The 21,928-nt window shown below is 38.4% G+C and overlaps 2 protein-coding genes across 5 annotated transcripts in view; both read left to right on the top strand.

The window, feature by feature from the left end:
• LOC131438722 (uncharacterized) overlaps positions 1 to 21,928 on the top strand; it is a 265,881-nt gene that overhangs the window by 184,374 nt on the left and 59,579 nt on the right. The window lies entirely within an intron of this gene.
• Positions 18,594 to 19,555, top strand: LOC131438723 (larval cuticle protein A2B-like). The gene is made up of 2 exons (XM_058608934.1): positions 18,594 to 18,727; positions 18,790 to 19,555. Exons 1-2 carry the CDS (start codon positions 18,716 to 18,718, stop codon positions 19,246 to 19,248), a joined length of 471 nt encoding a protein of 156 aa, XP_058464917.1. The 5' UTR covers positions 18,594 to 18,715; the 3' UTR covers positions 19,249 to 19,555.

Below are 21,928 nucleotides of genomic sequence, written 5' to 3'. Positions count from 1 at the left end.
GACTTTCATTCATCACATAATGTTATCAAGAAATCGTTTCTTATGTTACTGTCTCATTAGATTTAGTTACTATAGAAGCACTAGATTTAAGGAAATATATCATTTGGATGATTTTGATCTGATGATGCAAAAGATGAGGAAGTTTTATGCTTGCTGGAGAACAAGTTTGACAGAAACTAATCCCAATGGGCTTTTCCCTGGTCCAAATAAAAGAATAAATGATGAGGAGGAAAAGAAAGACATTCAGAGTAAAATCTGACAACAGAAGAAGGCGCTATTATAATTGAAACTGAAATTAAAAAGAGTGAATCAGATCTTCCTGATGTGGTCTACCTTGAAATTCTTCTTACCAAGAAGGAAATGTTTGCCGAGTAAAAAGATGTCGAAGCAAAAAAATATCTTCGATGAAATCTGTTCCACTTCTTTCAAAATCACAATTGTTAGGATTTTTATTTTTACTGTAACATTAGAACATTGATATATGCAGTGCAACGAGTTTATTAAAGTGACTTGCAGGACTGAGTTTCAAACAATCTTTTTTAACAATAATTTATTCTCAAGTGAATGTTAAGCCTGACATTTTGTTTGAAATGTCAGTTTTGAACAATTTTTCACCAACGTTCGACGGAAAATTGCTTACGTTTTATGAATGTAGATTTTAATTCCCTAATAAAAAAAGTTGGCAACACTGCTTCAAAGCATTTGTATACGCTTGCAAAAAGTCTTGCTCCTTAACTAAGGGCATCGAAAAAGATGAAGAATAAAAATGAAATCGTTTTCATGGGGTTTCTCTAAGTGACGTGCTGTATGCGGACATATTTATTGTGTTCATATGACAAACTTATGCTGATTTTTAAGTTATATTTAAGTGAATTTTTAAGTACTGCGTAAAGTATCACCTGCATAAAAATAGTTGTCTAACGCTTCACTCGAATATCGCGCGTTTTAGTTTTCAACTTCGCGCAGATTTCGCGCGTTTTAGTTTTCGACTTCGCGCGTTTTGATTTTGAAATTTTTCGTAACAACCCTGCATATAGAAAGGTTATGCAATCAGTGTGAAAAACGACTTTTTTATTTATTTATTTCTGTTTATGTCCATCGGATAAACGAATCTAAATGGACAGATTGGGTGGGAAAAAGCCCATTTGAGTTGAGTCTTGTTTGTCATTCTCATACGGGCGTAAAAACCACCATCTTTTAAAACAGTTACAGGAACAAAAACAAGAACAAAACAACTACAATAATCCTAAAACGGCTAACTACATACTAAATAAATAACATAAAAAATCAATATTTTGAACCGAGGCCCGGAGTACATTCGACTCAGTTTGTCGAGGACGCAAAATATCGGTGTGTGTGTAACATTTCTCGGAAATGGCTGAATCGATTTTCACAAACTTAGATTCAAATGAAAGGCCTTGTAGTCCCATACAAAATTCCTGAATTTCATTTTGATCTGACTTCCAGCTCCGGAGTTATGTGGTAAAATGTGCAAATATATATATATATATATATATATATATATATATATATATATATATATATATATATATATATATATATATATATATATATATATATATATATATATATATATATATATATATATATATATATATATATATATATATATATATATATATATATATATATATATATATATATATATATATATATATATATATATATATATATATATATATATATATATATATATATCTATATATATATATATATATATATATATATATATATATATATATATATATATATATATATATATATATATATATATCTATATATATATATATATCTATATATATATATATATATATATATATATATATATATATATATATATATATATATATATATATATATATATATATATATATATATATATATTTATATATTTACTAGCGCGACCGATCCGGAAATATAGAGTAAAGTGTGTTAAAAATTTTTTAACATCACTGAACAGGGTGAAAAACCGTAAAAAAATAAAAATCGACCTCAAATCTTCTTTCCTTTCAAGAATCGAAGAAAATTATATATCATAGTATGATTGATATGAGAAAGGCATCATTCACCACCAGGTAGATTAAAATAGGTTTTTCAGTAAGTAGCCAATGATAAAACGTAAGCTTTTAGTCACACTTTTCTGAACAAACCGAAACATTGGGAATGAGTTTGTGTTTAAAATCAAACCAAGAAATTATCCTGACGAAATAATGAGACCGTTTGAATGACTAGAGAAAGGCATTTTCACACCACTAGGTGGATTAAGACGAGTTTGTTTATAAATCGACTTTAAATTTTTAAATCCGATTTTTTCAGTGTCGTATTTCTGTAGCAACCCCTCCGCTAGAAATCACTCCACGTCGCTTCGCAATTTAAATTTATCCTCCGCTTTCAAATCAAGAGATGGCTCTGTGGTCAATTGGTTTCTCGTCAAAACATTTATTTTTCGTTAACCGTCAACGTTTCGAAGGTTATACCTTCATCTTCAGGGCAACTATAATTTTATGTGTTAGTTGGTCACAGAAATTTTCCCGAAATAGAATGGTTTTACAAAATGTACTCACAACGACTACAAATATTTTTCGTCAGGTATGGTCTAACATTTAAAATATTTGGTTAAAAAACCGACTATATAAACTATATATTTAGTAATAAAATGTGTGGACTCGATTGGCGTCACCCAGTGGATGCGTGTTCCCTTACAATGCCATCACTTTCGTGTACATACGATACAAATTATGCAGCTGGTGATAAGATTACAACACAATTTAAGTTTACAATGAGATGTTAACTGATGGAAAACGATGGAATTGCTGCCGAATCGCTACTTGAAAAAAAAAATGGCAACAAGGGACGCGGACGAGTAAACTCACCACCACCGCCAAGTTGCTACAAACGAGAAAATCGTTTTCGACCATTCACGATGGGTTTCGTGAAACGAAATCTTGGACTTTGTGGAATGGTATAGTAGTTTAACGCCTTGTAAACGTCAGCTGATTGTGTCGAATTTCTTTTTTCTCGCAAGGTTAAACATTAAACATCTGCGCGTTCAATTTACGGTTTTTTCTGGACTTTGCTTTTAAATTTCTCATGTTCGAATCGGAATGTGTTTGATTTTGATTTTCATCTCTTTGTATGTTTGCATTCAACTGAATACACTGATAATTTTGGTTCTTCTGCATGCACAGAAAAACAGCCGGGGACATTTTCGATTCCACTATCAAAAACTCAGGTTCAGTTTTTTTATTTGTAGAGCAGACCGTAACTTAAAGTCGATAATGGTACGATTTGCTCATCTCAATATCAGTTTGTTGTTCTTGTCTTTTTTTTGTTATTTTCGTCCTTAATAAATTTAATTGCATTTTAAATTCAGTTTGATTCAATACATATCTGTTAGAATATCAACGTGACTAACGCCTTCGGAATATTCTAATTCATATTATCCTGGAGAATGTTTTTCTATAAAAATCTGAATTAAATAACATAAAAGTCTTAACATAAAAGTCTTATATCGATTTCCATCTAAACGAGTGACGTGCTCTTCAATTTCCGTCTTCCGACAATTGACAGTGCCGGTCAACTTTACGCTTGGAGTTACGCTTCAACAGTTCTCCGGTAACTTTCCAAACTTGACACATTGCCTCAGGACAGGAAGTCACGGACCGTGCAAAAAAAAAAAATCTTATCCTCAACTAAATGTGTTTATGAGCGGAAGCAATTTCCATAATATTTTTATAGTCAACTTTTGTTTGAAACTTTTTGATACTTTTATCACCGGGGTTCAATGCGAGATAACACAAACTCGCAGCGATCCCATGCCGTGGCGGGGCACACATTATTATGTTGTTGTCGTCTCACCCCACCACTGCCCTGAATGCTCCATGGGGGTTTTTCCGACGGAGGGCGCCCAGGCACGAAACGGAACGACGCGCTTACCGTTTTATTCCATGTTTTACAAATATAACCGAAAATCCCTAGCCCTCTGTTTGATCCAACATTGAATATCAACACCCGGCCAGAGCAGCTGCTGGCTGGCTGGCTTGCACGTTGAAATGTATAAGAGGCGCGTAATTTAAGTTGCTAAAATGTTTTCCATCACTTCGCCTCGCCATCATTATTATCATCGTCATCATCGCCATCGTTTTGCTACCGCCGCCGCCGCCGCCAAGTTCAACTTTTTGCCGTCGGTTCGGTCGTGTATAAAGTGCCGTTCGTTTGTTTGAAGTTGTTTATGGAATTTTTCTTCCCGGAAAACCTCCCATCCAACTGCGCCATGCCATCCCGTACCCGCGTACAGACGAAAAATGTGATATCAAATTTCAAAATATTTGTCAAAGAGATTAAAAGTTAATTATAGTGCACACCGTTGCGTATGATCCGGCTCCGCCAACCACCGCCGAATATCAGCAGATCCGGGAGGAATTCCAAAGTGTTACTGCTCATTTTGTTCCCTCCTATGTGGGCTAGTATGTTTGTGTATCACCATTTTGTACTATCGACTTTCCGCATCAATTTGCTAATCATTAGTCACACTGCAAATTGGTGATTCTGTTGCTATTTATGTTACGTCCTGCAGAACAAACGAAAGCTTGGTTCCCAATTTCAAAGTAAAAGTTCCTAACGAACTCCTGTCCCAGCATACCTGGTGCTAAACGGCACACAGAGATTTTTCCAATATCAAAAATATGAATTATTCCGCCATTGATACGATTTCCGCTCGAGGGGAACGCATTACTATGGGATCAATTCATTTTCACAAAATATTTTCGATTTCACATTTTTTTCCCACCACCACCTCCGGTCGGTCCAATATGTTTGGGTGGGGGCGAACCGGGGTGGTGTTGGCGCGGGGCGGCTGCTATTTTTCTCTGTTGCCAATGGAGAGAGGACTCGAATATTACTTCTCCATCTTTGTGGCATCCACTCCGTCAGTCGGAAGTAAGGGTATGGGAGTCAACAGTAACAACGAAAAAATGTCACATAAAAAGTCTATTTATTATGCGCTTAAGTATAATACGAAATTACAATCGAAATGAAACGAAATAATATGCAATAATTACGGCAACTGATACATACTGCCGGCAATCAAAGGTATTGTGAGAGCTTATAAAAGGATCGGTAGCTAACGGCAGAGGAAAATCCACACCCGCACGCCTCGCGCTAACGACTGGAAACTTCTCGTCGAACAGGAAGAATGTGCCACGGTGCCACTCCTCGCAACAGGAAACACATAATGGCCAAAGTAAGTCGCTTTATAATGTAAATCTGAATGGCACCGAACATTAGTTGACGAACACATAGTTGCTGGAACGGGGAACGAGGAACGGAATTCAATCATAATAACTTTATTGAAAACGATTACTTATTCATCAAAATTGTTACCAATTGCTCAATCAGAGCAGAGGGAAAACATAATGCACCGATTGGCTTTCTTGATACACCATCCCTCCCCCCTTCGGGGTAGCCAAGAAATTATTTTCCCTAAGGGAAGGAGAAGTGGCTCTGTTTCCACGGTGGAAAAACCAGTCCCGAAATTGTCGATGCTCCGTCAACCACTGGTACGCTGCTAGAAGCAATCAGGGATTTCGGCCTACTGTTGCATTGCTATGTCATCGAACCGTTGATTGAAAAAGAGGCGATTCCGGTGTAATTTGGCACGATAAGTAATCAATTAAGGGGTTGTCCGCAGAGGTCCAGTCCCTCTGGTCGAGTGTCGGCCCGATTGGAAATTCAAATCATCTCGTTCCACTGGATTCTCCGGGCACTCTCAGTTGCCCGGCAGTTGACGCAACCATGGTCCATGGATGTAATCTCGTAATCCACTCATTAGGCACAACCTACCGCATTGATTGCATACCAATCTTCCGAGCAGATACCGGGACCCGTCCGGTACGTCGGACATGCTAGCCACATGGGATTTGTTTTCTTCTGGATGGCATTGGCTTCGGTATCTCCGGAAGATAAATGGAAGGAACAGTCGCCTTTAAACACATCTCATTTAGTACGGCATTTAGAAACCACAATCATTTCAAGGGAACCGAATTGTTGCTGCCGGCCGAGTGATTTGAACTGTGTTGATGGAAATAAGCTCACGGATTTGTTTCGGAACTAGTTGAAGAAATTTCTTTGTCGTCAGGTGAAAACCAAGCATAATGTATATTAATGAAACAGGAATTTTTGTATGTTTAATCCTTTCACATTTTATGATCAGAAAATACAAAAAAAAATGCGTGGGGAAATCAACGAAAAAGCGACGGCAACAAAAAACTTTTCTTCAAAAGTCGTATACACTCAAGCTATTTGTGCATGAAAAAACCAACATGACTTCGAATACAGTGGAGTACTGCAGTTCAACAAGTCCTTAGGCGGAGTAGGGTCTAACGGATGAAAAAAAAACATCTTTTTGGCGATTTTTTTAGAACTATTCAATTTGTTTTTATTCAATAATATAATATAATTTTTAGGCACGCTGCTTAAGCTCCAAGATGCTCTGTGGGTATTGTCTAATTTTAATTAACGACTAACTTAAAACTAGGATAGTATCGTTAGGTAATGCCGTATTGAGGTTGTATTGGTCGTTTCTCGAAAACCCAGCCCTCAGCATGTTAGTCGTGGACTGGAGCGGATTTCCGTAGTGTAAAAAGTATCATTCGAACAACATTTTGTAATGTTTTTCGTGGAAAAACTGAGATTCTTTAAAACTTTTTCTCCAACAAGCTTTAAACCTTCTCGTATTTTGTATCAACAGATTACAAATATCCAACAGATACATATCTTTGCTTAAAATATATACTAAAATGTCGAATGACAAATCGTCGAAGAACCAAAGATCGAAGGAACAAAAGCCCGAATGCGTCAAATGGTCAAATACGACAAAAAGTCGAATTAACAAAACGTCGAATAAAATGAAAGGTCGAATGCAACATATAGTCGAATACACCATAAAATCGAAAGCGACAGAAAGACGGATACGACATAAGGACGAAATCTGGATAATTTACTGAATATCAACTGTTAAACTAAATTAATATCCAAGGTTAAACACAACTTAAGAGCTATACCGAGGTAAAGTATACGGGTATAAAAACTTCTTCGCAAAATAGTGCAAGGTGTTTGTTCTCAAATTCTAAACTTTCATCATATCACTTTACGTAATTTCTTTTTACAATTATTTGTTGAAATAAGCGGTGTCATTCTTCAATTGCTATAATAATAATCACTATAGGAAAGCTGCTTTGGAAATATTCACTCTTCGTGCTGCGTACCTGAACCTATTTAAAATGATGCAACACTATTACTATTATAACTATTATCAATTACAATAATTATATTCGTTTTGTTCCATGAACGTCCTTCATTCTGCCATTCTTAACTTAGCATGTTCAAGACCGGACTTTATGAACTTTTATGTTTCAAATAACACACGAATCTGGAAAAATGGTTAGATCACAGTTTTGAGTGCCGTCCGACTTCGCTACCGCTCGATCGAATCCTAAACAGGTAAACAAACTATGTTAAGGTAAACAGGGCAAACGAGTGGATCACAGGATTGTGTGCAAGAGGCCGCCGCTTCCGACGGCGGGTCGTCGGCCGACTCGGACTGGTGAAGACTTAGGCGGACTAGTGTCGCCTCCGTTCCTTGCCCTCGTGTTTGCGGCACCGTCTAATAAACGTATATCACCAGTTCTGTTGGTATTTCATGATAGTGCTTCCGCTACCGACATTTTCCCCAAGTAGTAATCCGCAACTAGTTCCGATGCGACTAAGTCCAAACTATGTTGCAACAAAATCACGAATATGTTTTTTATGTTATACTAGTTAAAACAAGGTGACAGCAATGTTTCTTCATAACAGAACCAGTTACGAAATAGTTATTTAGGTTTCAAATCACCACATCTTTTTGTCATATTGAATTAATTATAAATTATAAACTATCGTAACTTAATCCAAACATATCTTTAATCACAACTTTATTTCTAGCTATTAGTTGAAAATAAGTTTATTTGACTCCAATATTGGCAACCCGTAACTAGTTCTGATACCACTTAGCCCAACTGTGACAGCAGTGTTTCTTTATAACGTAAACATTGAACTAACTATCATTTGTAAGTTATCGTTACTTGATTCTAACATATCTTTAATCATAGCTGTGCTTCTTGCTACTAGTTGAAAAAAGGTTTATTTTCCGTTGCGAAGCCATTATAAATACGTAAGCGTATATGTAAATCGTTACTGTGAATTGATGTAGTAATAACTTAGATATTATAAGATTATAACATATAATTTCTTCAATGATTCAGATAGTTATCGGTAGGTTTTCACAACGTTATGATAACGAAAATGCAAACAAAACAAACTTTGTTGACTTGAATATGGCGAACACAATATGGAGTCTCAAGAAGTGTATGAAACATAAATAAAACCAGGAAATTACTTTTTCAAAACTACTTTTTGCCGAAAATAGTGAAAGGCAGAATAGCCATTTTTGTTCTATGCACTGTCATAAACACGAAGAAAATAATATAGGGATTGAACATCGATTGTGATAATATTATAGTTTAGCCTTTTGATTAAAGGCGCATAAAAAACAGTTAAGTGAAATTGAATTCCGCTCGACAGTTTTAAAATCGTTGTGGAATTTGTAACTTGTATCAAGTTTGTGATTTAAAGTACTCTTCTGCTTTTTTATTGATGATAGAAAAGTATTCTGGATTCATTCAATGTTTATTATGTCGATGGTGACTAAGTTTCAACTAGTGTACTTGAAAACAAGTTATTTTCAAGTTATGAAAAGATAAGTTATTTCAGTATGGCATTACAACGTAACGATAACTTATTTTTAGCCGACTTAACAACTAGTAGAAACTGCGCTTTTTGAGTCATGCAAGTGGTTAGATGTTAGTAACAATCACTCAAATATCTGGTTGCAAACTAGTCACAAACAAGCTAGCGTAACAAAAATTGTTACTTGGGTCACCTCATTCTTTAGTATTCGACCTTCCGTCGTATTTAAACTTATGTGGCATACGATCTTGAGCAATTCCAGAAATGCTTAGCAGATCATCAGACTCGACCTTCTCCGATTTGGATGAAACTTTGCACATGGCTTCAGTATGGCAAACCATAAGTTTTGAACCGATTGAGAGGTCAATCCGACTCACGACTGATTTTTAAAAAGGGCGTATGTATTTTTGCATTTCACAAAAATTGCCTTTTTCAAATCGTTGTAACTCGGAAACCGATGATTGTACAAAAATGGCGTTCAGGAAGAAGTTGTAGGGAATCGATTGGGCACTCTAAAAAAAATATACACTGAAAAAAAAATTTGATTTTTTTCTCGATAATTACAAAATAATCCGAAAAGTTAAATAAAAAAACGCATGGCTGTTATTCAAACCTACAAATTGATGGCTATCCCATCCGTGCCTTTTGAAAAATGAAGAAGTTACAGCTAAAACAATTTACAGATATATTCGAAACTTCAAATTCTCGTTGAAAGATAATCATTTAAACAGTAGAATATTATTCTACAGGTTACAGGAAATTAAAAAAAACTATTTGAAAAAGGAAATTTTCGTTAAATGCAAAAATACCTTATGATCAAAAAAGAACCGGATTTTTCATTTTAAAATTCCCGCGCCTGTCCAATCAGTAAACTTTTATTCTCTCAACGTTGGCAACACTTTTATACACATTCTGTCAAATTTTGACGCATATCGTACGATTAGTTTTTGTTTGGCGTCTATAAAAAGAAGTTGAAAAATTTTCGTGTGGCGATTTATATAATGGATGAAAATTTAGAACAACGACTCGCCTTCGAAGCGCCATTCGGTCGATTGTTGTGCGGTTTCGACGTCATATTCATAGATCCACACCTCATCACCAGTTATGATGCATTCGATGAATGTGGGGTCACTATCTGCGTTGGAAATCATCTCTTTGGCCACATCAACACGACGCTGTTTTTGAATGAAATTCAGCTTTTTTGGCACCAGCCGAGCAGCGACGCGTTTCAAACCCAAAACATCAGTTAAAATGTGTTCGGCTGATCCATAAGAGATGCCCAACAACACAGCAATCTCTATAATCGGTACAGAACGATTTTGCAACACGATTTGCTTCGCCGATTCAATGTTTTCTTCAGTAACAGATGTTGTTGGGCGGCCAGGGATCTCATCATGATCCAAGCTTGTACGACCACCTTTGAAGCGTTTATACCACTCGTATGCCTGTGTTTTTCCTAGACACGATTCACCAAAGGCCTTTTCTAACATTTTCAACGTTTCGGAACACTTAAATCCATTTGCAACACAAAATTTGATGCACGCACGTTGTTCTAAATTTTCATCCATTATAAAAATCGACACACGAAAATTTTTCAACTTCTTTGTATAGACGCCAAACAAAAACTAATCGTACGATATGCGTCAAAATTTGACAGAATGTGTATAAAAGTGTTGCAAACGTTGAGAGAATAAAAGCAGACCCTGTCAGCTTGGAGCGACATCAATCTTCAGTTCAGCAACGCCATCGCGCGGCATCACATTCAACACATCATGTCATGTTGCCAATGATTTGTTCGGGAAATGTGAGAGCTGGATATCTTGTTAATATGATGTCTTTGATAAAAGTTAACCGATTGCACAAGCGCGGGAATTTTAAAATGAAAATTCCGGTTCTTTTTTTATCATAAGGTACATACGCCCTTTTTAAAAATCAGTCGTGAGTCGGATAGACCTCTCAATCGGTTCAAAACTTATGGTTTGCCATACTGAAGCCATGTGCAAAGTTTCATCCAAATCTGAGAAGGTCAATTCTGATTTTGTCACTTTTTCATCTACTCATTCCTGGAATTGTGCTCTTCTGTAATTTGTTGATCTTTGGTATCTCGACTACCCGGGACTTCACTTTTTGGTTATATTTGACTTTCTGTCGCAGTCGACCTTCTGATACATTCGTCGATTTGTGACCTTCGATATTACGTCATTCGACGTTGGGTACCTTTAAAATTACTGGTATCGTAGACTGCGATGATGGATGTCGAAATTCAATTTTTGTTGCAGATCTGAACAATCAATTCGTCATAATATCTAATCAGTGCTGCTTTGGAAACATCTCAACGAACGGATAGCAGATCCAGATCAATTAGCTAACAACGGTCCTTTGTTAATCAATGGTAGTTTTCCAATAAGTCTAACCATGTTGAAGTTCGGTCCAGCCATTGCTGAGTGAATTGAGTTGTAAAAACTAGGTGTTTTGTCGGTTACGTCACTTATACCATTATATCTCTGGAAACGGTATTAACAGTCATTTGAGCATATAGTCTATAACAATATGGGTCTCCGAGGCTTTGTTCAAAATTCGGTTTATTCAGCTTATTTGATCAATACCGACGGCGGCCACGTCCGAATTCAGATCTACTTGGAAAGGAATGATTGTTAGTTCATTGCATGTTGCTACTAGAAACCGATGAATCCTCTGCATTTCCACATGCATCACAGGAAAAGGTTGTTTGTTAGTAAATTTTCGAATATTATTATCATGTGCTTATTGCTCTGGGTAGTCGGCTACCGAGAATACGTTGAACTTTTATCGCGTTTTGTATTAATGTGTGCTACGTACTAAAAAACGAAATTCCTTCCGAAATTCGTCGGCTGTCGGGAAGTTCGCTATCAATTCATATACACTGAAGTCTTTTTTATGCGAGCTTACGTAACGCATAAAAAAACGCATAACTCTGAAAATTCGCATTATAAAAACCGCATAGCTCTGAAACTTCGCATAAAAAAAAAAAACCGCATAACTCTGAAAATTCGCATAAAAAACGCATAAAAAAATACCTTAGTATATTCATATCATTGTGCTCTGTTATAAAAATACATTATAATAACTAAAAAATGTGAAATATCTCTGAAGAACGATATCACCAGTATCCTGTTTCTCATATTCGCATTGCTGTAAACAACGCGAGATGACACACCACTACTGAAAAAATAAAAACAAATAAAGGATGGATTTGCTGCAAACCAAGTTTAGATTTTCAGATTGAATCACACGATTAACTGGTAAATTTCCACATAAATAGAATAAATAATAACACCAATAGTAAAATAAATCTGTTAACACTGATAACGACATGCAGATGGCGCTTCGATCGGTTGACTTAATTTTGGGCGTCTACCCGGTGAACGACCGCTACTAGGTTAAAACCGGGTATAAATAAACAATATAATAATAATAATAATAATAATAATAATAATAATAATAATAATTTTGGGCGGTATATTTGCAGTATCCGATACTTGAATATTTTTTAGTTTCGCGAATCAGCACTTGCCACAGCTGCACTATCACTCGAAATAACTGTTTCGAACTGTTTTTTCGATTTTACTATAAGTTGAAATTAAATTAGACTTTTTTGAGAGCAACACTTAGGCACCGCATCGTACTCCCAGTGATGCCAAATCTCTCTCAGCAATTCGGTCACTTTTCTATAGAGAAAATCACAACGCATATTATTTAAAAAAAAAACATTTTACTACTAGTTTCCGCCAATATCGTATTAGTTTTTCATTATTCATTAGTAAATCTACTCAAAAACATCTTTTATCAAACGATTAGCTGTTATGAATTACATTAAAAAAAAACATTTATTTTTGTATCTACTATACGTAATCCTATAACTATTTTTGGTTTTGCTTGTATCAGTACATCGCTTTTATTCAAAGTAAGATAACTGGTTATTGCGGACAGTCTAAGCTCAATAGAAGCTCTCCGGGCAATGAAGCCAGGAAAGTGTCCCCCATATTTCCTGGGGAAAATACGGGAACATTTGAGTACTTTATCTGAACGGTCTTATTTAATATCGTTAGTCTGGGTCCCTTCGCATTGTTCCATTCCGGGCAATGAAAAGGCAGACTCATTGGCTAAAGTGGGCGCATTAGAAGGTGATATTTATGAAAGACCAATCTGCTTCAATGAATTTTTCAGTATTTCTCGTCAGAAAACTCTCGAAAGTTGGCAAACTTCATGGAGCAATGACGAACTGGGACGATGGCTACACTCCATTATCCCTAAGGTATCGACGAAACCTTGGTTCAAGGGGATGAACGTGAGTCGTGATTTCATTCGCGTTATGTCACGACTCATGTCAAATCACTATACATTCAACGCACATCTCCGGCGTATCGGGATCGTGGAGAACGGGCTCTGCACCTGTGGCGACGGTTATCAGGACATCGAGCATGTCGTGTGGTCGTGCGTAGAGTATCGCGACGCCAGGTCGAAGCTACTGGAATCCCTCAGGGCCCGAGGTAGACCGCCTGAGGTTCCGGTTCGGGATGTGTTGGCGAGTCGGGATAGTTCATATATGCTTCTCATATACCAGTTTCTCAAACACATTAATATACAAGTGTAATCTGTTACATCTGGCTTAGAAAGTTCCTCCTATTTATCGACGTTGTTTCAACTGTGGCTAAGAATTATTTCTCAACTGCAGGTTCGACACTAACTTCCGCCGATTATCCCGATTCCTCATCTGTCCACCATCTTCATCGGAACTAACAAGATCTTTTTGCTGTCACTAACCTTCGCTTCCCCCCTCCCCGTCTTTTCACCATCTCGATGTCAACTAATTAGATCTCTGTCGTTTTAGTCATTTCATTCCCATATCCCCATTTTACTTCGTTTTCCGCAAAATTTACTTCGCTATCTTTTTTTTTCATTTTCTTCTGTAACAACACCATCATCGCCCACGGAAACTTATCAACAGCATGCGGGCCACCCGCCGGGTATTCGTAACCTGGGGGTGTTTCCCGCGGACCCACACGGACCGAAGAATGCGGCCAACATGAATATTCACCAACGCCATATGGAAGACTCTCATGAAATATTCAGATCACCGGCCGATCACCACATGAAGGCTGGATCTGCCAAAGTCAACCACTGCGACCCAAATATGACATTACTTAATGATACAACCCTAGTTTTAAGTTAGTCGTAAATTTTAAATTAGTAAAAGCCCTTGGCATCTTAGAGCTTAAGCAGTGTGCCTTAAACATTATATTCTTGAATAAAAAAAAAAAAAAAAAACTGGTTATTGGTTAAACTTATGGAAGAGGAAATAATTAAAATGAAAATAACATCACACGAATGAAGTCCCTACTCTCATCCAGTCCCCTGAACCATGCCTTTGTCGATATTTTAGGAATAATTGAGTGCATCCACCGACCCAGATCATCTTCATCTCAGGAAGCTTGCCAGCTGGCAAGTGTTCTTTGGCGAGACGCGCTATAGAATTCGTTGAAAGCAATCGGTCTCTCATAAATTTCTCTCTCAATAGCACCACGTTTGGCTAAACTATCGGCTCTTTCATTGCCTGGAATGGAGCAACGAGCCGGGACCCAAACTATTGTGATTTGATAATTATTATTCAATATGACGTTCATGCACTGTTTTATTTTGCCCAAGAAAAACGGTTCATTTTGCCAGCAGCGTTTGAGCTGGCCTATCTGTGAAAAGATAATAATGGTTTGGAGATAATGTGACGATTACACTCAAACTATAATGAACTGCTGCTAACTCTGCTATATAAACAGATGCAGGTTCTTGAAGCCTAAATGAAACCGAAACATTATTGTTGAATATACCAAACCCAGTAGCCTCTTCAATTCGTGATCCGTCCGTGTAAAATATTTTCTCAGAGTCAATATGCCTGAACTTACTTGTAAATATTTTTTGGGATTTCCAACGAGCGTAGGTGTTCCGGGATTCCAGGCACTTCGCGCTGCATGGATGTGTCGAAAAATAAAGTTGAGTCAGGGTCATTTAGGAGGGTGTCACGGACAGGAATATATTTTGAAGGGTCGATTTCTTGTGACATATGGTTAAAATATACTGTCATGAATGTTGTTTGAGCTTGAAGCTCAACTAGCCTTTCGAAGTTATTAATAACCAGGGGATTCAGCACCTCACATCTTATTAGCAGTCGCGATGAAAGCTCCCAAAAATGATCTTTCAAAGGAAGAACTCCCGCCAGAACTTCAAGACTCATTGTATGTGTTGAATGCATGCTGCCTAAAGTATTTCGCAAACAACGATACCGAATTCGCTCCAGTTTGATAATATGATAGTTTGCAGCGGAACGAAAACAAACGCATCAATATTCCATCACTAAAAGTATCGTTGTCTGATACAATTTTATTAGATCTTCCGGATGAGCACCCCACCAAGATTCTGTTATTGTTTGAAGAAAATTTACTCTTTGTTGGCATTTTGTTATCAGATACCTGATGTGTCCTCCCCATGTGCATTTGGAATCAAACCACTCCCCAAGGTATATGAAAGTCAAAACCTGTTGGATCATTCTTCCCATCATATGAAGCTGAAGTTGCGCGGGATCATGCTTTCTTGAAAAGACGACCAGCTCTGTTTTCTCCGCAGAGAATTCGATACCCAGATGAACAACCCAAACGGACAAGTTATCTAAGGTATCTTGCAATGGTTTTTGCAGATCAATAGCTTTGGGTCCAGTAACTGAAACCACGCCATCATCTGCCAATTGTCTTAGTATACATGGGGTTACTAGACAGCTGTCAATGTCATTCACGTAAAAATTATAAAGGAGCGGACTGAGGCATGAGCCTTGCGGGAGACCCATGTAGCTAATTCTGAATGTTGCCAAATCACCATGTGAAAAATACATGCACTTCTATGACAAAAAGTTGTGCAAATAATTATTTATAACCGCCTGGAGTCCATGTTGGTGGAGCTTGTCTGAAAGAACATCAGTGGAAACTGAATCAAATGCTCCTTCAATGTCTAAAAATACAGATACCATTTGTTGGTTTTGAGCGAAGGCAATTTGGATGTCAGACGAAAGTAATGCAAGGAAATCATTTGTTCCTTTATTTCCATGGAAGCCAAAATGAGTATCTGACAGCAAGCCATTCGTCTCGACACTTGGGTCGAAGAATAATTTTTTCGAACAATCTGATGCAAAAAAACATTGCAATGGGTCTATATGAGGTGTGATTGGAAGCTGGTTTGCCCAGTTTTTGAATAGCGATTACTTTTACTTGTCTCATGTCAGGTGGAACAATTGTTGAACAATTCCCAAAACGTCTTTTTGCGAGGTCAGGCAGATTCTTCATCAAGTTGAATTTAATCCTGTCCAACACAGGAGCGTTATTGTTACAAGACAAGAGTTCTATAGAAAATTCCATTATCAAAACGAAATGGAACTATTATTTGAAGGAGGATATTCCCGAATAATGCCCTGCGTAGGAACAGAACCTGGGCAAAGTTTCCTAGCAAAGTCAAATATCCTCGGTTCGAGTATTCCTCACTCTTATTGCCTATGTTACGATTCCTCATTCGTCTGGCCGTGTTCCAAATAGTGCTCACTGAGATTTCGCTTGACAAACCTTCGACAAAATGTCTCCAATAGCTATATTTCTTGGCCCGAAGTAAGCTCTTGTACTTGGTTTCTAAAACCAAGGATGGCTTTTATCGCATCAAAGAACGCTCACTTGCAACTCTTCACACGATTGAATCAGTGCCATCAAAGAGAGACGGATATCATCGCAACAACAAAAACCCGGCATGGCTCATTTAACATAGAATCGACACCAGTGCGAGAGCGAATTTCTCTCGATGACATTTCTGAGAATCAAAGGTTAGCACGCTGCTGTGGGGATCCTCTCTGAAGCGACAAACGGTTGCTTATTCTCGTTTCGCGATCCGATTCTATACAGGCAGTTGATAATTGCGATATAATCATTTTACTATTGCCGCTTATTCTAACTATGTGCATATAACCTTTGTATAAGTTGTGTCTATGAAAATATCTGTGAATGCTCCACACAAGGGTTTTGAAATATTGCAACCTAGTATGAGAAACATCAAGTTGAATTATCGATTCGATTTTCTGCGATAATTGTCAACTTGGAATTCCACACCGCAACGATCATTATTAGACTGTACATTTTTTAAGGGCGTGAAATACTCAGAGTATGAAGTGGAGTAAACAAATGTAGCAAAATTCTCTCGCGGTTCATGCAATGAGAGACTCGAGTTCTTGTAGCATCTTCTACTGGATTGAAAATGTTGTATACAATATAGATAGTAATAAAGCAGCTTCTGTCAAATTTTCGGCATTCACCAACACTGTCTAAAACCAAGAATTTTTCTAAATTCTTAAGAGTTTCTCCTCCCCGTTTTAGGAACGTCTTGTAAGCACTTTGTTTCGCATATTTAGCATCTGAGCACTCGTTGTCCCATCCAAGGGTTAGGAGGCCTTCTGTTAGTCGTTGGACCATAAAATCGTTTGATTTGGGCTTGTTCTGCGGCCTCCAGAATCGAACAAACTAGTAAGTTGTATTCTTTAGGTGGAGGGAACTACAAACCGGTTGTCGTAAGTTTAAGCCCTCATCTGGAAGCATTCTTAGTGTCAGTAGCCTCCTAGAGAAACGTAATACCAAGGCTTTGATAGACATTCCTAGCTCTATTTCATTCGATGCATTAAACGAAGTTTATAGTAATAAGTTCCATATATTAATTGGATTCTGTTTGATTGTATGAAAACTGTACATCCCAGGATTCTCCTACAAGCACTCTAGAACCGGGATACGGTACGAGGAAATTCAATGAAAGTCATTGAACTTCACCACTCATGAGAATTAAAAATAAGAAATATTCACAACCCATTTAGGTTCACCGGTAAGCTGATTCGATCTGGGTGCCAAGCATCAATAAATAGGATTGAGTCGAATTCGGAATTAAACACCCGATCCTGAAAACAAAATACAATAATTTATATTGCACTCCGGCGGCAAGTCGATGGGAAAGCTGTGAAGCACGATCGATTTCGATTTCATAAGTAGCAGCATTATTTCGAAGATTTAATCTACTCGTTTGTGCTTACACAACAAGCAACGACAAACGCCGGGAGAGCTGAATTCGATACGGGCCCGATGCCGACTCCGCACCGGGTTGGAGGGCACAGAAAATCGATTGTTTGAAGACGCAATCAAATTTCAATGAGCGATGGATGGGATTTAGAGTTTCGTATGAATTTAGACAGCACAGAAGATGGCAGGACTTATCGGCAGATATCGAATCGCTCGGTCGTTGTCGGTATCGAGGTGGAGTGCTGGGAAATGTCAATAATAGGAAAGATATCCTTGTGAAGAGTTTTGTGGCACGGCAGGAATTTCCTCCGAGCGGTAAAATCCTTGGACTTCGCTCTCCTATTATCATACTGGATTTGAAACTTTGTATCCAGATGATGAAACTTAAGCAACTGGGCGGACGGACGGACGGACCCCGACCGTACACTCAGTGAGGGGAACAAGATCTCGGACAGTAGTTTCAAATAACAGCATGCCTTCATTAGCACGTTCACTGTTCTTGTAAGTGAGCGCAACGTAGTGGAAAATTACCACTATCAGATGCTCGTTCTAATGCTCAGTGACACTTCGGTCACTCGGTGCGGTAGGCGCAGGTTGGCCCTTGTCAGGTGTGAAGTGAAATTCGACACTGATGTTGTTACAGTTTGCTGCCCGACAAAAATGGAAACAGGAAAATTTCCGGAATCCCATACCCAGGTATAAATAGACATCACTTTGATTCCAGCGAGCATCAGTATCTTCTAGAGTTTACTCATTTCAACACATTTAGTGAAACATTTGTTAACATGGCACTCAAGGTGAACCGCGAAAAAGCGTTTGATTTTCATATTTGTAAACCTACGACTCGTCTCTCTTGTAGCTGCTGATGATATTGGCCACCTTGACCGTCGTGGTAAGTCCGGCCTCTGTTGCGAATGGACGGCGTCAGTCCTTGGCTGCCTTGGATGATCAACCGGAACCTAACTATTCGTACGGTTATACCGTACAGGAAGATCGAACCGGTGATCACAAAAGTCAACACGAAAGTCGTCAGGGAGATCGTGTCGAGGGTCAGTACCGGCTGCGGGAATCCGATGGAACTGAACGTATTGTGGATTACACGGCGGACGATCGCAATGGCTTTCGAGCCGTCGTACGTCATGAACCGGAGCGGCATCAACAATCCGTCCAAGCGATTCGATTAGTTCCGCTCGTCCCCGAATACGATGCTGCTGCTGCCGCCAAGCGCGGTTGGTCTGCGGGTTTAAATTCCCGCTGGGAAGGTCAGCACTACATCGAGCAACCGTGGATTTTGTTGGAACCTATTCGCCACAATTGATCGAGTTTTTCTTTAACTCATCTTGGATTCAACCCAAATCTGTACAACTTCATCACTGAGATCGCTCATGAGATGTCCGGCATGAATAGGAAAAAGTATGTACCGGTGTACCGAAATAATAACAGGTGTTTTATAATTATCGACGTTTCGACCATCGGTTTTGGTCTTGTTCAAAAGAATGGATACTTTCCTTGAACAAGTCCAAATCCAATGACCAAAACGTCGGCCAGTATAAAACATCTCTTTTTAATTTTTGTGGACCGATTCAGTCGAAGAACCGAAATAAAAGTTTGCTATGTTTGAAAAAGTTCTTTCATTGATTATTCCCATTTTAGCTGATACAGATATTAAATTCCAGCTCCAGTACCTTTTTCTATGAAATAAAAATATAGTGGAAAAAAATAAAATCGCTTCAAACAAATTAATTAGGATCTATTTTCCATTGAAGGCATACAATATACCTGTAATCCCAGCATATGAGAGTAATAATAAATCTACTTTCCGTAAACAGCGATTTGTATCGTGAATGCAGCATTTCATTGATGCAAAATTACCATTTGATATAAGTCGACTTCAATCCTCACGACACCCAATTCACAACCATATGAATTAATTCCAATGCTTTTATGACCAAAAATAATTGCCTTTTGTGCAATATCCTTAGATTCAGTAAGCTTTTTGGTGCGTCCGACATAGTTCCTCCTCTTCAAAAAACTTCGACCTTTCGCTTTGCTGCCATCAGTACCTCAATCATCGCTTATTTGTGCCGTTTGAACTGCATAATAAAAACCTTTTTTAATCCATCTAGTGGTGTAATGGTGCCTTTCTCATAGCAATCATACTATCATATATAATACTGTGGTATTCTTCAAAATAATTTTCTTCGATTCTTATAAGAATAACCGAAATCGGTTTGTTTGGCCATCTACTGATAAAAAGTATCAATTGAAGAAGATTTGAGGTCGATTTACATTTTTTTACGGCTTTTCGCCCTTCTCAGTGATGGTATAAAATTTTTAACATACTTTAACCTTTATTTCCGGATCCGGAAATCGGATCCGAATGAAATTCAAGAATTACGTATGGGACCTTTCATTTGAACCTAAGTTTGTGAAAAACGTTCTCGCCATCTATGCGAAAAATTAGAACACATATTTTCATTTTTTTGCACATTTTACCCTAGAACTCTGGAACCGGAAGTCGGATTCAAATAATATTCAGGAATTTTGTCTGGGACCACAAGACCTTTCAGATGAATCTAAGTTTACACACATACGCACATACACACATACACACACGCCATCTCCCAACCGGAACCACTGGACCGACCTTGGCATCCTTTCGGTCGGGTCGTATACGGGTATCGAAAACGTCGGTTTCGGGAGAACTTCCAGCGTCGGGGAACTCTCTGTCGCGGTAGGCTAGATCCATCGGTGGGACTAGTCGAGTACCCACCACAACACCGACTTGTGTCGTCGGGGCGCCAGCGAAGCAGAAGCTATGCTTCAACTGGAATCGCCGGACCGACCTCGGCACTCTCTCGTGTGTCCCGTGTGGTGTAACAGGGGACTCGGTGTCGGGAGAGCCTCTTTCGCCGGGGAACTCTCCGTCGATGTAGTCTAGATCTTTCATCGGGGATTAGACGAGTAGATCGTGGTGTAGTACCGTTAAGATCGTCGGGGCACCAGTGAACCGGAAGCCATTCTCCAACCGGCATTATTGGATCGACCCAGGTATCCTTACGGTCGGGCCGTGGACGGGTACCGGAAGCGCCGGTTGCGGGAGAATTTTTCTTCTCCGGGAAACTTTCTGTCGGTGTAGGCTAGATCCATCGTCGGGGATCAGTCGAGTAGTGTGGCGCGACGTAGCGGCATTGGGTCATTTTCTCCCAAACGAAGAAGTGCATGAGCACAGCCTCCCCCGAAGTATTGAGCTTAGCTTAGTTCCGGGGGCATCGAGGCAAGATGTCCAAGGTGTTTTAGTGGGTAAGGTTCAGCCAGTCCCACTCGCTGGTTCACAATAGCGGTAGCTTGACAACTACCGAGCGCATGAGCTGGGAAAGTACATAAGGTATTTCAGCTTGTTAAAAAAACCACACACACACACTTACACACACAGACATTTTGCGTACTCGACGAACTGAGTCGAATGGTATATGACACTCCGGGCCTCGTTTAAAAAGTCGGTTTTCACAGTGATTGTATAACCTTTCTATATGAGAAAGGCAAAAAGAATAGCAACCCGCCGGCATTTGAACCGAGAATGATTGGATCGCAAATACATCTGCTAATCGACTGAGCCACATAAGCATGCATCTGCTTGGCTGGTAAAAGGTGCATTTAAATCCATACAGTCGCACCTAATCTCACGTCGTTGAAACCAGTAAAATTCAAGATATTCTAGCATTAAAGCTTTCTTAGTTGTTATCAACAACAGCACATCGAATGGATGCTTTTGCTGGATTTCTGTTAAATTTCAGAATAAGTTTGTAGAATATGATTGCGAAAGAATTATCTGGTAACATGTTTAAAAAAATTATGAAAAATTCTTAGGAGCCTTCATATTTTTGAGTGGGCTAATAATTGTCCTAATTTCATAAAAATGTCTCAGTAATGTCATATTGACACAATACTTGTGTTGTAATCTTGATATTGATTTCAATAGGATTCACAAAATTTAA

The sequence above is a fragment of the Malaya genurostris genome, chromosome 3 (genome assembly GCF_030247185.1).
Source record: "Malaya genurostris strain Urasoe2022 chromosome 3, Malgen_1.1, whole genome shotgun sequence".
NCBI lineage: Eukaryota > Metazoa > Arthropoda > Insecta > Diptera > Culicidae > Malaya > Malaya genurostris.
This window is presented reverse-complemented; position numbering and strand designations above follow the sequence as displayed.